Consider the following 15,685-nt stretch of genomic DNA (forward strand, 5'->3'; position numbering starts at 1 on the left):
CACACTAGGAGATTTCCAATCATAACATCAGTTTATTAGGTTGGGCCCTCGTCCGTCGAGACTTCCTCACAGATACATCTTTTGCCACAATACACACTGAATTCACATGACTACCTCTCGGGTCCGAACAGTAATCCTTATCACAATTCACCTATGCTGCTGTTTCTTCTTCAGAGAGCACTTCATAGCTATTCTAACATCGAACTACTTCCTCAGGATGCTCAACCACATACCCTCCTACTATATTCGGGTCCTCCCCTGCATTATCATCCAGCACATTTACCACTCCAACATCATCACACACTCCAGTATCTTCTCTACTATTTTCAACCAACAGAGCTGCATCAAGTTGTACTGTGTTACCAGACTCGCCTTCGATAAGCCCAATATCAGCAACTGGCGTTGGATTTTCATCTACTAAAACTTGTTTGCCTTTATCCAAAACCACCTCTCCCGCTTGTTCACCCTCCACTACCTAACACAAAATCAATGTAGTGCTCTATCTCCCTAATAGGTGTCAATTCACTAAACACACCTTTAGGAAATATGACCTCATATTCCTGTAACAAAAAGACAACAACACTAGGTAAAGATACATCAAGTTCATTAGTATTAAGACTCGCCTTAGCATAAAAACTCACTCTTACTTTTTTCTTTGTTTTTCTCTCACTTTCTTTACTCTCTCTTTTCTTTCCACACTCTTTTTATTTTTCACTCACTTTTTCCTTTTCACACTCTTTTTGCTTTTCACTTTTTTTTTCTATCACTCTCTCTTTCTTCATCTTTTTTTGAACTCTCGACCTGACAATTATTTTTCAACTCATTCTCTCTTTCTCTTGAGATCTCAACCTCATCATCATCTTTTTTCTCTCTCATTTTTTTCTCTCTCTCGTTTTCAACCTCATTATTTCCTTTTTTTCTTAATCTCAGATTCACTCTTGCTTTTTAGCTCAAGCTCAAGCTCATTTTCACTCTTGCTTTTTAGCTCAATCTCACTTTCACTCTTGCTTTTTAGCTTAATCTCTTTTTCACTTTTTCTTTTTTGATCACTCTCACTTTCACTCTTTCTTTTTCGATCAATCTGATTTTCACTCTTTCTTTTTTGATCACTCTCACTCTCACTCTTTCTTTTTTGATCACTCTCATTTTCATCCTTCCTTTTTTGAGCAACCTCACTTTTGAGTTTCAATTAGTCTCCATAGACCTATGTTGGAGTTAAAGGAACAAGTTTGATTGTTTTTCCATCATTTTCAAAACTTTACATGTTTCTTAACCCATCATGGATCACCTTCCTATCATACTACCATGGCTTCCCTAACAAAATATGACCAGCATGCATAGACACTACATCACAAAGGACCATATCCTGGTATTTTCCAATTGAAAAAGAAACTAGCACTTGCTTATTTACCCTAACCTCCCCACAATCACTCAACCACTGCAACATGTATGGTCTAGGGTGTTTCAAGGTAGGTAAATTCAATTTCTCAACTAAAGTAGTACTAGCCAAATTAATACAACTCCTTAAATCAATAATCATACTACATACCTTATTGTTGATGTGGCATCTAGTATGAAAAATATTTTCGCTCTGCTACTCGGTATCATCCATCTTAATTTGTGTATTGAGTGCATGCGTAGTAACAAGAAAATCACCATACTCTTCTTTCTCATACACATTTTCAACGTTAGACTCACTTCGCCTCCTATCTCTCTTGCCCTGTAGATTTCTAATTACCGTATCTTGATGATCTATCCTATCCCTCACTTCACCCAACACCAAGTTCAACTGCTCAAACTGTTGTTGGATGGATTGCAACACAAATGATGAGTTATCTACCATCCTCTTTGGTGAAGAGTAACTCCGGTGACACATTGTAAAGTGCTGCACAAAAGAATGTTAGTGGAAAATCTCACACACTCCCTTACGTGTTTACACTCGAATAATGACATTCCACTTGTGTTTCACTCTTAATTGGCTTTTCCCCGATATTAGTCTCATACTCTCTTGCCTTTTACCTCAATAGTTTTCTCGTTCAAGTTCTTTAAGAACTAGTTGAACTAAATGAAGACAATAAAACCTTGTATTATTCCAACCAGTAATATAGATCTAAGAAACAAGAAGCAATGAAGGGATAAAATGACACAAGACTCAAGGAATTTATACGAGAGAAAGAGTAATTATAAAATAAGATACCTACTAGAAAGATATATTCAGCCCCTTTGATGATAAAGCTCAATCAACAAATATTTTTCTTTCTCTTTGTTGGAACTATGTAGCAACCTTTAAATATGCTACATTTTCTTATATTCTTACCCTTCTTCTTCTTCTTCCTCTTCTTCTTCTTTTCTTTTTCTTTTTTTTTTTCCTTTTCCTTTCCTTTGCTTTATTTTCTTTCCTTTTCCTTTTTCTTCTCTAATTCAATCACAAACAGTAATACTCATTTGTGAAAATAACTAATTGAATTCAAGCACATAAGAATTGACAACGAAATAGACGAGAACCAATAGAACGGCACTCCAAGCAATTGACAAACTTATATGCATTAAACCCAAGAATTTTGAAACCCTAGATGATGCAAATTTCTGCCAAACTCAAAACCCTAACAATTTCGGCAGCCTACTTTTTGTTTCTGTAATTTTTTTCTTTTTTGACAACCCTAGAACAATGTAATTAAATTTAAGGATGCAAGAAATTTAAACATAGAATCAGACCTGATTGGAAACCTTGCTCTGAATACCAAATGATATGAACCCGGGGAATGAAATCCCTTGAATCTACAATCAATTTGGAAACTCCCCAAGAAAGCGAAAATCAAGTCAATGGATAGATAATCTAGACCTGATGAGAACTTGTTTCAAGAACCTAGATTATATTAAAATCTAGACCCATTGAAGAACCCGTCTCAAGAACCCATATTATAAAGATGGAATGCCACAAAGGTTGTGATTTACCTTTGATAAGTTCAAAAGTTCTATCAAGAACAAGAAGAGTAAAACTCAACTCACAATGAATAAATTCATCAAATTTCATAAACTTGGCATTCTCAAAAAACCCTAGTTCATAAGAAATAAGACATATGTAGGCCTAACATCCTCAAACCCAATTATTTTAGACTAATTCCTATAACTAATAAAATATGCTCCATTAATGAAATAAACAAGTCCATGGCCTTCAATCACATAATCATAATAGTAGGCCCTAATTTATGTTGCACTGTTCCATAGCTTCTACCATGTGCATGATCACTGGATCTTCTTCTCTCAAGCCCATATTGAATATTCGGCTCTTGCTAGACTTGCCTCAAGTGGATTGCACAAATCTTTGCATTGCTTCCTTGATCTTCTTAACTTTTGATCTTGAAATTAGCTTACCTGGAATTTGCAAAGAATCTTTAAGTCTAGGCCCACTTTGGTTCCCATCACTACCTCTATCAACGGTACTCCTTCCTTGCTTACACCTCTATCACCCTCCATTACCTCAACTTCTCATTCTTTCAATGAATTGTTCTTAAAGCCCACTGCCTTCCAAACTTTATTATCATCCTTTTTATTCCCAGCTTCCCTCCATTGATATGATTTGGTTTTTGTTTAGGCTGCATCCCCTCCCTACATAGCACAGCTGTGTGACTCTGTCGAAAACACTTGTTACAAATAAAACCCTCATTTCTCATAAACTGTTTCCTGCCAAATTTGATGCTTTTGTCCCACAACAATCGGAAAACCATCAACCATCTCATCTTGAAGATCCACCTCTACACATATTCTAGCCCCTGTAGCACGGGTACGATGCAAGGTAGCATTATCCCTCCCAAGAAATCTCCCAAATCTTGTTGCAAAACTCTAAAGACAATCCAACCTATAAAGATGCAAGGGTAGCCCAGGCAGGAAAATCCATTGTGGGGCAATTGACGGTTCCTTCTTGACATCAAAATCAACAGTCCAATCAAACAGCCTAAATTGAAAACCAGCCACAACTCGTCCTTCCCTAGCCCACGCATGAACATAATCTTTCTCATTAGCCAAATGCAAAAGCACATGATAATCATCCATAAAGCTTACCATCGAAACCTCACTGAATCCCCAAGTTTTAATAATATTCAACCGTAGAACATCAATGGACGGCCTCGTCGAAGTGAATTTAAAAACTAGGGCAAATTTTAGGTTCATTGTTTGATGTCAATGAATTTAAGAACCTGCACAAAAGATTGTCGATCTCCCACAGCCGGATCTATCTCAGCCTTCTTCTTATCATTCCCAACCTCAGAATCCCCTCTAGTCCCTTTAGTTTGAACTCCCTCGCCCATCCTGCTAGCACTAGGCCATCGGAGGGCTTGCAAACGCACAAAAACCTTTGTGATCCCCAGACGAAACAAACCCTTGCAGAGGACTAATAATCGCCCTGCCACGTCCTTTCCTAGTACAGATAGATGTTGTATACGAAGAAAATACTCAAATCCTCATTGGTATTTGTTATACAGTAGAAGTAAGTGTATGATTGAAGTACTCGACATTAGTTCCCTACCAAGAAGAGAAAGACTACAATCACTTAATAAGTAAAACTAACATTTATGCTATTTTCGCTAATTACTTTTTTAAAATTAATTAGATACTTATTTACCCCATAAGCTTCATTATTTGATGTTTTAGCCTTTAGAAGATAAAAGAAAATTACCATAAACAAATGGTTTCATAGTCACAAAAGTAATTTTAGTTAAGAACTAGTATATGCAGCAAAAATATCTTGGCTACTCGCAAGAGCAAAAAGGTTCAAGAATTTATCGATAGAAGAGTCGTAAAGCCATTTACACAACTTTGTCCTTTACACTCTTATGATGTTGTACTTGGTCCAGAATACAGTACTTTTTTGATTGACCAGTGATAACTCAACACTCTATTCAGAATTTATATACAATTTTTAATATAATAATATTTTTATATTTAATTTTAACCCATCAAATCAAAAATAAAAATCAAAATAAAATTTAAAATAATATTATTTTATTAAAATAAGTTGTTATACAGTAATTATTCTATCATCTTTACGATTTGTTCTATTACAAGGACGGTACATTCATGGAGGATCGGTTTCGGAAAGGATACCGATCAGTGTTATAATTTTTTTTTTTGCTTTATTTGAAAGCATTTTTGTGTCTATATTTTTTTAAAAAAATACCAAAAAATAAACACACACAACAATGCTTTAAGAAAAAATACTACTCGGTACATTTTGTCGGTAGAAGTATCATTTTTCTATTACAAAATATAAGCACCATATGTGAATATATTAATCAAATTCTATTATATTATTGATCATTAATTTGTGGCATAGCTTTTAGGAATTGGCTCAAGTGGTAAAGGCGTTGGGTTTGAGTATGCTCCCGTAAGTCTAAGATTTAAATTCTCTGTAAATAAACTCTAGGAACTATCAGACTAGATGATTTTTTTTTGAATTGCCTGATATGTACTTGCGGGAAATTTCTTGTCGATAACCTGCGCACCCTCAAAATTAGTCGGAATGCTATTAATTCCCAGACACCTGGTGCCAATATATATATAAAAAAAAAAAAAACAATTTGTACCATTCTCACTTAGCCCCGGTTTGGATTCGAAGGTGACTTCGAATATATGAGGATGACTTTGAATATGTGAGGATGATTTCGTACGGTAAAGTGGTCTGTCAAACCACACTCATCTCAGAGCAAACTCTTGCATAAGACAAATGTGATTTATGACCGTTGTTTTTCAGCTTTTTCACTTTTGACTGTAGGCAACTTCACATCGGGTGTAATGGCTCTGAAGGCCCTCCCACCCACCCTTCACCCATTCGGTTCACGCACACTCAGCTCCACGCAAGACACGAATCGCCCTCACCGAAGCTCCTCAGGCTCAGCGGTCATCTCCGCGCAGACCTCGTCTCAACTCTGGGTAGTGATACTCCCTGCCATCATCAACGCCAGACCGAATGTTAAGAGCCGTTTATCACGGCTTGAATGCAGCAGCTCATCTCCAATCTCCCGTAATAGGCGTGTTCGAAGGCAAGCCGAGTTTCAGAAGCAACAAAATTTCCCATGGCCAGAGGCAACTCAGGGAGGTCAGTCGCGTACAAATCTCAGTCCAAGCAACCGATTTGATGATCTTCCATATCTGGTAACCGTACCCAATCACGTCCCCCTTCCACTACAGAGATTCCCCTGCCCCTGACCCAAACGCTGCGACCCTTTGTCTAGGGTTTTCATGAAACATTCGCATCAAATAGTGTAGATTTAGGTATGTGGGAACGTGGGATTTTACATTAGAAATTGATTGTGTCCCCCTCACAAATGAAGGCCACAATTCTGAAAACCACCAAACACCCCACCTCAAGAACTCGATTCCACCATAAGCACCTTCGGGGTACCCGTATCACCACCACGGCTCCAACAACACGATCCTTCCAAGTATGTGTATCTCATCTCAATTCATCTACTGCCGTGTTCCTTATGCGAAATGTGTAAATTTCAGTGGGCATTACTCTTGTTTTTTGAACATGAATTTGACCCTAATCTGGTTCGGCTTGTTGTTATTGACCGAGATTAATATGAATTGAACAGAAAGCATGTTATCCTTAGATTAGATGAATCGAAAACTTTCCTTACTCACAAATTTCTGTGGATGCGCCCGAGCCTTTTATTTTTCCCCCATTTTTGGGACCTGAAGCAAAACAAACTTATATATATATATATATATATATATATATATATATATATATATATATGGGATGTATCATGCACTTTCATTTTAGTAGCTGTCAAACCACTTTATTTGATTCGCATGAGCTTATACAAATTTAGAATAATGAAGATACTGGAGCTCTATTCCAACTCTCCAGGACAGTTGAACATTGCCTTTATTCCCCACGTATTGAACTTGCACAATAAGATTGTACAAATGAAATTGATCCTCTAGTGGTTTTTGGCCTGTAAGTCTCCATTGAAGAGAGAATCATGGTTTATAATTTATAATTTGTCACTACCTTGATGTGCTTTAAGCATATTGAATTATGTTTATATAGTGTTTTTTATTTTTTTATTTATGGTATCATACATAAATAATATAACATTTTTCTGTGTTCGAATGATCTTTTTCCTGCAAATTACATATTTGCAGTTCACCTAGCAACTTATAGCAACTTACTTTCTATCTATCTAAAGTTTACATAGTGCTCATTCTCAATATATGAACGTGAATCACAACAGCCATTCCATCCTTGACTATGAAGACAAGCACACAAGAAAATGGCCATAACAACTTGACCAAAAAATAGACGTGCAAAATTGAAAGTTTTAACTTTAACTTGGTAAAAAAAAAATACCCATGTTGGAAGATTATTCATTGTTGGCCAATTAAAAGGTACCCCTCAAGGTAGAAGACTCCGTGCTTGGCACTTCACTGGTGCTCCGTGTGAGTATCTGCACTGACCACAGGGTGTGCATTTCTCCAACTTCACACTGTTTTCCAGTGTACAAAACAGTGTGACTTTGTAGTTTGTAGTTTGTATGAACATCTTGAGACTTTTGAGTGCTACAGAGCTCACATATTGGAGCCAATGGCTGCAGTGATAGACCATCAATCATTCGCAATGTTTCCTTCTCTTCAATATACTTATTAACAAACAAGTTTCCTCTCTTGAATATACTTAAATAATATCTATAGTACTCACTCATTTTACAAGCATCTGTTTAAATTCTTGTTTTTATCCTGACATGTCAAAAATAATATAACCAAAAAATCTGCACCATGGGAATGCCTATATTAATTTCTATCAGCTTTCCTAATAACCAAAAAATCTGCAATTCTTCCAAGTTTGTTAATTTCTATCATGGCCCTGTGTATTTATTAATGTTATGTTTCTGGGGTTGTTATTGTGGTACGCATGTAGTTGAATGTGGTAGTTGGGTGTTTTGATTTTTGTCAATTCTCCTCTACTACTGTTGTGTACTTATATATAACAAATATATATGGGGATTAATAAACTTCCGTCATCCATGTTCCCATAGCGATACTCATTACGCTCATCTGCTAGACATCAGCTGTATCAACAGGTATGGCTCATTTTTAATTCCGGGTCATTACTCATATTAACGCATATAACGTAGCGTAGTTGACATGAATTTTTTTTTTTTTTGTCTTATATTACCATTTTAGCTATTTGAAATGGATGACCCAGAAGACACGAGCCGGGATAATGTGCTTTGAGGCGATGCCATGGAGGAGATATTCATCGACATGCTCTACCAGGACGCCCTTCAAGGTAGATTAAAGGGCGGAAAGATAACGTTTAGAGAGCATGGAATTTATGCACAGCGACTCACCGCTGTTGGGAAGAAAGTGTTTGACGGGAATAAGGTTCGTGGAAAATTGACGAGGTTGAAGGGGATGCAGCGCTTGTTTACCGATTTGTTGAGCCAAACTGGTATGGGTTGGGATCCTGACACAAAGACAGTAGTCGCGAGTGACGAGTGCTGGGAAAATACCATTAGGGTAAAATTTTAATTAAAGTTAACCATCTTTATTGCACCAAACTGTACGTTTGAGCACTCGATGTCTGATTATTAACTGGGTATATTTCTTCTGTAATTGTTAGGTTAAATCGAAATGGGGGAGGTTTCATACTTTTGGCTGCCCAAAGTACGAGGTGTTGTGCACCATATTTGGCGCTTCAGTTGCATACGGGACTATGCAACACGCATCAACACAGCTACCCGCAGATAGCGACGAGGAGCGGCGCCTGGATGAGGAGATGCGAGCTCGACGCCCTCCCGCACTAGGCCATCGACAAGGATTGCCCATTGACAATGATGGCTTTATTGACTTGATGGGGATCGGGTCACCTTCAGTCGATGCAGTGACACAATCATCACGTAGGCCGAAGACAAGAAAGAAGAGCGATTTTGAGGTGCAGCTTTCTGAGGCCGTGGAGGAGGTGAAACTGACGCAGAGAACGAGGCGTAAACGATATGAGGATCAAGAAGCTGTGGAATCATCGAAGCGCAGCAAAGAGTCACAGCCTAGTGATGGGACCAATGGGGGGTATGATCCGATTAATCATTGTGCGACGTTGCTCAGAGAGCTTTCCCCGAGGTTGGAGTCATCCCAACTTGTTCGCGCAATTAAGGAATTACTAAACCCAGATATGCGACAGTTTTTCTTGTCCTTGGATGCTGCAGGGAGGGACGATTGGGCCCGTAATTGTTAAAGTAGGCTCATTTTTAATTGTTAGGTTATATTTTCGATGGCATTGTCACCCTTTATTTTTCAAGAGACCATTTGTATTCCTTTGATGAGTTTATAAACAGCTACTTTTCCAATGTGGGTTGTCTGTTTGATTGTTGTAATCTCATCGAAATGAGGACGGATTATAAAGGCCCTGTTTTAGGCTCTGTTCGGATTATGTATGATTATATTGGATTATGTTTAATTATTATATGGTTATCGTAATGCCCCCTTATTATTTTGTTAACTTGAGAGAGATTATTTACAACTGTTGTAAAGATAAAATGTACGAATTAACCCACTGTGCACAATGGGAATTGGTCAGCAGGAAGCTACTCGATGAACGTGAATCGAGATGCAGATGATATGTTCCCTAATGTGTGTTGGACTGATAGTAGTGAAGATGACCTTGCAATTGATGATCTTGAGACACTCGCATTTCTTGTGAGGGCTGGTAGAGAAGCACAACAACAGCTTAAACAGCCACAACACAATATTGGATTACGGGGACATCAATATATTTTGGAAGTTTTGAATGGGAATCCAAGAAATTGTCGCGAGTTATTCCGAATTGAGGTTGATGCCTTCCGCGCATTATGCAACTTGTTACATTCAAATAGTTTTTTGAAGGATACTAGAAAAGGGCTGACCGTCGAGGAACAAATAGGCATGTTCACATCGGTAGTGGCGGCTGGAGACGAACAACGGATTGTGGGGCAGCGATTTCAACATTCAACGGAAACTGTTAATGCCCATGTAAGGAACGTTATGAAGGCCCTGTGTAGGCTAGGGACACATCTTATTTACCCAACTCACACATCCGGGGTGCACCAAACAATTGCAGGCAATCCGAGAAATTATCCTTGGTTTGAGGTAAGTTGTTTATGGTAGATAATAAAATATAATTATGATTTTATTGGGTCATTGTTTTGTAAATTACTTGAACAGTATGGAATCATATGTATCATGTCCGGTTCTTCGTTTGCAGGGATGCATTGGTGCAATTGATGGGACCATGATCGACGCTGTTGTACCTGCAGAGGTGCGTGAGGCATATCGCAACCGGCATGGCAAAGTTGCCCAAAACGTATTGTGTGTATGTGACTTGGACATGAAGTTCACATTCCTGTACACTGGTTGGGAGGGAAGCTCGCATGATGCACGTGTATTCATCGATGCATTGTCTCAGGGCCGCAACGCATTTCCAATGCCTCTCGATGGTAAATATTTAATATTATATAATTATTTTTGTCTAAAAAATTTTGGGTCTTTATATCTGCTGTTATTAAATCTGTGGGATTCGTTGCTTGGGGCCTGATTATCTCAGAATGTTAATGGTTGACAGGTCATTATTATCTCGTCGATTCGGCATACCCATGTACTCGAGGATTTATGCCCCCTTATCCTAGAGAGAGATATCATAGAAGTGACCGTCAGGGTCAGCAGGGATTTAGGGGGTATAAAGATTATTTTAATCATCGTCATTCATGCATTCGTAACGTAATAGAACGTACATTTGGGGTCTTGAAATCACGATTTAGAATTTTAAGACTCATGCCTGGTTATAAAGTTGGGAGGCAAGGGGATCTGATCATTGCATGTTGTACGTTACACAATTTTATTAGAATGACGAGCCTGAATGACTGGTTGTTCGAGGAGTGGAGAGATATGGAGCTCAGTCCAAGCGGTCGTGCATATAGCGACGCCGCAATTTCAGGAAATTATCCTGACATGACCGTCGAATCAGCCCGAGCTATGGCTGCAATTAGGGGTGACATTGCCAAACGTATGTGGGAAGCTAGGAGTGGTCATTGACTTATATTGATAAATATTGACATTATTATCAATATAAGGGTGTAGTTAGAGATTCAAATGTATTACAAATTTGATTTTGGTCTGGCAATATATTACTAATCTATATAGATAGGGAAGTTTGTAGCAAATTTATTTAGAAATATGGTTGCTAATATTATAAGCTATATACGTAAATTTAGTTTCATAAATGATTGGTCGATATGTAAATTTTATCGTACACAAATTTACAAGGATTGATTTTATAATTTAATGATGTTATTTTCCTAATTGATTATCACTGACTATAATTGAAAATTAGAGGTAGGCAAAATGAGCATTACTACGGTGAATATGGGAAACGAATTTAAGCACAGCTATTTGAAAAAAATTATTTTATATATATTAGTATTATTTAACGTTTTTTTGCAAACAATTACAATTGGGATTTTTGAATAAATGATTATTATTATTATGGAAATTTTGTTGTAAAATTTCATTAGAAAAGACTATTGTAATCTAAAAATTTTTATTATTCACTTCATTAAAAAAAAAAAAAAGTACCTGGGTAATTTATAATTTATTATTACTTCTTTATGAATAATTTATAAATAACATTAATATAAAGTTAAAACCATATCAATTCATAAATAAATTACAACTATTTATAAATTATTTCAACTCATCTCATTACTATTTATAACTCATCTCAACTCATCTCAACTCATCTCACTACTATTTATAACTCATATCAACTCATCTCACTACTATTCAAAACTCATTTCAAATCATCTTAAATCATCTCAACTCATCTTCGAATCCAAACGACACCTTAGTTTAAGAACATATCGTGGCACATATAAATATGTTAAGTATGATACTTATACCTTGGATAATAGTTGCTTGGGATCATTCTTTGTTCTACGTTTTCAGTTTTTCAACGATTGCCACTTAACCCAACATTTTAATCATTTTAATTCCCACCTTAAGCCCTTTACGTACCCTTATCAACTAAATTTTCAGTAGGCTGGCTATGATTCTTAGATTCAATAGATTGAGTATTTAGAGTAATGCTGTCAATCTTTTTTTTTCTAATATCTTCAACTTGCTTTTCCAATTTCTTCTCTTCGTTGTCAGCAGCTCGATCGAGAGGCTAATTTACCAACTTGGGGCATAATGATCTATGTTGTTGGGTAATATTCAAGTGTACATTCTACTTTGCATTGTGACGGGTGGCAAATCGTGTAGAACAAAATTGACAAGAGGAGTTTTGAGGCTGAACTTAATGGTAGACCAGTAAGTTTGAGGCAAATCCTTCTAGCATTTCCTCCATCACAAGTGAGAACTTTTAATAAAATTTGGGAGGAGGTCACCCTTAGACATGTGACCTTCGGCTCTTTTTTTTTTTTTTTTTTTTTTTTTTTTTTAACAAAAAAAAAAAATCCTTCTAGCATTAAGTTCGATCAGCCTCAAAATGTTGTAAAAATTAATCTATTATATTCAAATATGATTTCAAGTAAGTTTTAAGTCCCCATTGAAATTCTTACTGAATTGAGTATTTATTATTCCCAAATTAAATTGTTTCATCGCATAGCACTTTGCTCAGTTCTTTCTCAATTTACATATGTCGTACGTCCAACCAACTTAGCTCTTGCACGTAAGGTACAATATGTCTGAATACGGCCTTTTCCCAGCCTTTTTAAATTTGGTCTTATCCCTATATTTAAGCATACAAGCTTTGAAATCTCAAAGAAAATGGGAACCATTCTTCATCAAATTTCCAATTACATGCTTGATGCCATTTAATTTTGCATTATGTGCCAAGTAAATGCCTAGGTTTCTTTTTTTTAAAATTTATTTATTTATTTTTATTTTTTAAAGAAGAGGACAGTACCCAAAATTTATTGATAATCCTCACTTTTGACGGAGGAAAACCCTGATTACAACCAGACACGTGGGGCTACAAATAACCATAAAGGACCAAAACCAGAAATAAAAAAACACTAAAATTATAATTCCACAATACAACATTAAACTAAATAAAAAACGATACAAATATAGCAAAAAGGACCACACAACCTGCAAAAACAATACCAAACAAAACAAATAAGCAGAATACATCAATAACAAATCAACGGCGAAGCGAAGGAATGCCCAGCTTGTCCAATCTGATGATGCCTCGCTGCATTCTCGGTACTTCCCCAAAGCCTTGCCAAGTTTCTAGCATCATGACCTCAGATAATTATGACTTTGCCGGCCATTGCAGAATCTTGATCTATAAAGATTGACTTAGGTCTTTTACCTCCGTGTGCATCCAAGAATCTTCCACAAAGCCAATTATAAATTAAATTATTTTGCTGTCTCATCATATAATAGGGCAGTCCCAAAAATCACAACTCCTCGATCTATATATAGTTGTAAACACAGCTGATGGTACTCTTAACACTTCATCATTGCCATATGTAGCATCAAAAGTCATTACATGATTGTCGAAACATCTTTCATCAGCCCCCAAAATATAATTTAGTTATCCTGCATGCTTCGTAGTACTCCAATTGTACCGCAAAATAAGATCATGGGTTTTGAATCAGTTATATATTATTCAAAGTACGTTAACAAACAACCAGTTTTGCCATAGATTGAGTTCAATAAATCCTTGATTTTGCCCTTCCACCAGCTTCTGATCTACTCATGATCAACTCAAGTGTGGCCTTGGTCTTTAGATATTTTTCGTTGAGATCTCATCATAAGTAGTTTCTTGAAGATGAAGTATATATATGATCATTATGTTCAGGCACAAAATCATACCATGTACTTAATTTCTAGTTTCTCACATGCACTATCGACACATTCAATCGAACAAGACAAGTAGTCCTTGTTTCATCACGATTTTGATGGCTATAAATTAAGATGATCTCGTTTGTCTACTCCTCGTACAACTTGTTTAGCACATACAAATCTTTCTTAATTTATAAAGTGCTTCTTAACATCAAAACCCATTTGTTTTCCATATTTTCGCACTGTTGATATGCCTCATATAATGTATTAAATTGCATCCCAATTTGAAGTTGGCGTCCATGTTTTGAGATAATGTGTCCATACTATCCATGCAACCCTTAACAAATTAAAGACGTTCATATCATATTTAGTAAATTACATACCAAAAATATTCAAATAAAATAACTCGAGTAAACTAATGTTGTGATTTCAATGTGTAGACTATTTAACTAGCTAGGCTGATAAAAGTACAACAAAGATTATTAAACTAATCCCATCAAGCATGTTACCGGCCTCAGACTGGTGGCTAGATATGGTTGTGAACTGTTCATTGGATGACTTATTACTTCGTATCTTGGTAGGCGATCACTTGAAGACTTTTGGGACGAAGTAGTTATCAGATAGTGGTTGCTTATAATTAGTTTATGAAGATTTGATAGCTTAGATTGAGATGCACAAAGCAACCAGTGATCATTTGGAGACATCGAATGCATAGTACATGATAACTGTAGTTAAAAAGAAGAGTCAGGTTGTAGGGTTTGAATTAATTTTATGAAATTAGTATTTCTTATTTGTACATTCGAATGTAATGTAAAAACATTGAAATGTTGGTTCACATTCGAACCAACGTTCGAATATGAATACATAAAATTGTATAGTAAGATTCGAACGTAGGCCTCTACGTTCGAACGTATTGACCCTCAAACGAACAAAACGTTCGAATGATTAAACGATTAACGTTTAAACAAACCTCCGAACGTACGACTTGCATTTGAACGCTCTTTCATTTACATTTGAATGTTAAATCCGTTACGTTTGAACATTGGTCCATTAACGTTCGAACGAAAATTTGAACGTTTATTATAATTAACATTCGAACCTAAATATGAAACGTTCTAACAATAATTAACAAACGTCAACTTCTCTGATTCGAACGCCAATCGTTCGGGTTGCCATTCGAATGTTCAATTGGACATCTGAACATTACTTTCTGTGACAATTCTCGACTGTCACAAAAAATGGAATGTTTGAACATTCAACCAAACGAAACACCTCCAACCGTCATTAAAAATATTTTTAGTGACGGTTCAACAGTAAACCGTCACCAATTATTTTCTGTGATGCACGTTAGGTGACAGTCGTGGTGACGATTTTATCTTTAGTGACGTTTTGATAATTTTTGGTGACAATTTCTTCTATCACAAAAGACAAATTATGTTGTAGTGGAAGTAGTTTTTAGATTTTGGTTATTTATAATTAGCCAACAAACAAGAGCACAAGATTCAATCCGTATAATATATGGGTACAATCCGTGCTCACCACACGCTTTGGCTGCTAATTTTGATTTGAAGACTCTGAATGTTCAAGCTGATGAAGATTTGATAGCTTAGATTGAGATGCACCATTGATCATTTGGAGACATCGAATGCATAGTACATGATAACTGTAGTTAAAAAGAAGAGTCAGGTAATTGGGTTTTAATTAGTTGGAGCTAGATTTTGTGTGGGGTATGCTAACCAAAGATAGATTTCAAGTGGGTGAGTACGAGAAGTTAGTATCAATAAATATTGGGCTCACGGATCGAGATTGTGAAAATAACTAATGTCTATAGGCTGGAACGTCCTAGCCATATTAAGCGATC

At 36.4% G+C, this 15,685-nt stretch overlaps 1 protein-coding gene across 1 annotated transcript; it reads left to right on the top strand.

The window, feature by feature from the left end:
- The first annotated feature begins 7,848 nt into the window (after nucleotides 1-7,848).
- LOC121234395 lies at nucleotides 7,849-9,360 on the top strand. Its single transcript, XM_041130326.1, has 2 exons — nucleotides 7,849-8,523; nucleotides 8,627-9,360. The coding sequence occupies exons 1-2, from the start codon at nucleotides 8,248-8,250 to the stop codon at nucleotides 9,236-9,238; spliced, it is 888 nt and encodes a 295-aa protein (XP_040986260.1). The 5' UTR covers nucleotides 7,849-8,247; the 3' UTR covers nucleotides 9,239-9,360.
- Nucleotides 9,361-15,685: the final 6,325 nt, after the last annotated feature.

This window comes from Juglans microcarpa x Juglans regia, chromosome 6D (genome assembly GCF_004785595.1).
Source record: "Juglans microcarpa x Juglans regia isolate MS1-56 chromosome 6D, Jm3101_v1.0, whole genome shotgun sequence".
Lineage (NCBI taxonomy): Eukaryota > Viridiplantae > Streptophyta > Magnoliopsida > Fagales > Juglandaceae > Juglans > Juglans microcarpa x Juglans regia.

What these genes read in the sequence shown, in the direction of transcription:
- LOC121234395 (XM_041130326.1), top strand. Translation starts at nt 8,248, where the DNA reads ATGGAGGAGATATTCATCGACATGCTCTACCAGGACGCCCTTCAAGGT. An exon ending in GCTGGGAAAATACCATTAGG is followed by an intron (nt 8,524 to 8,626) that starts GTAAAATTTTAA and finishes TGTAATTGTTAG; the next exon opens with GTTAAATCGAAATGGGGGAG.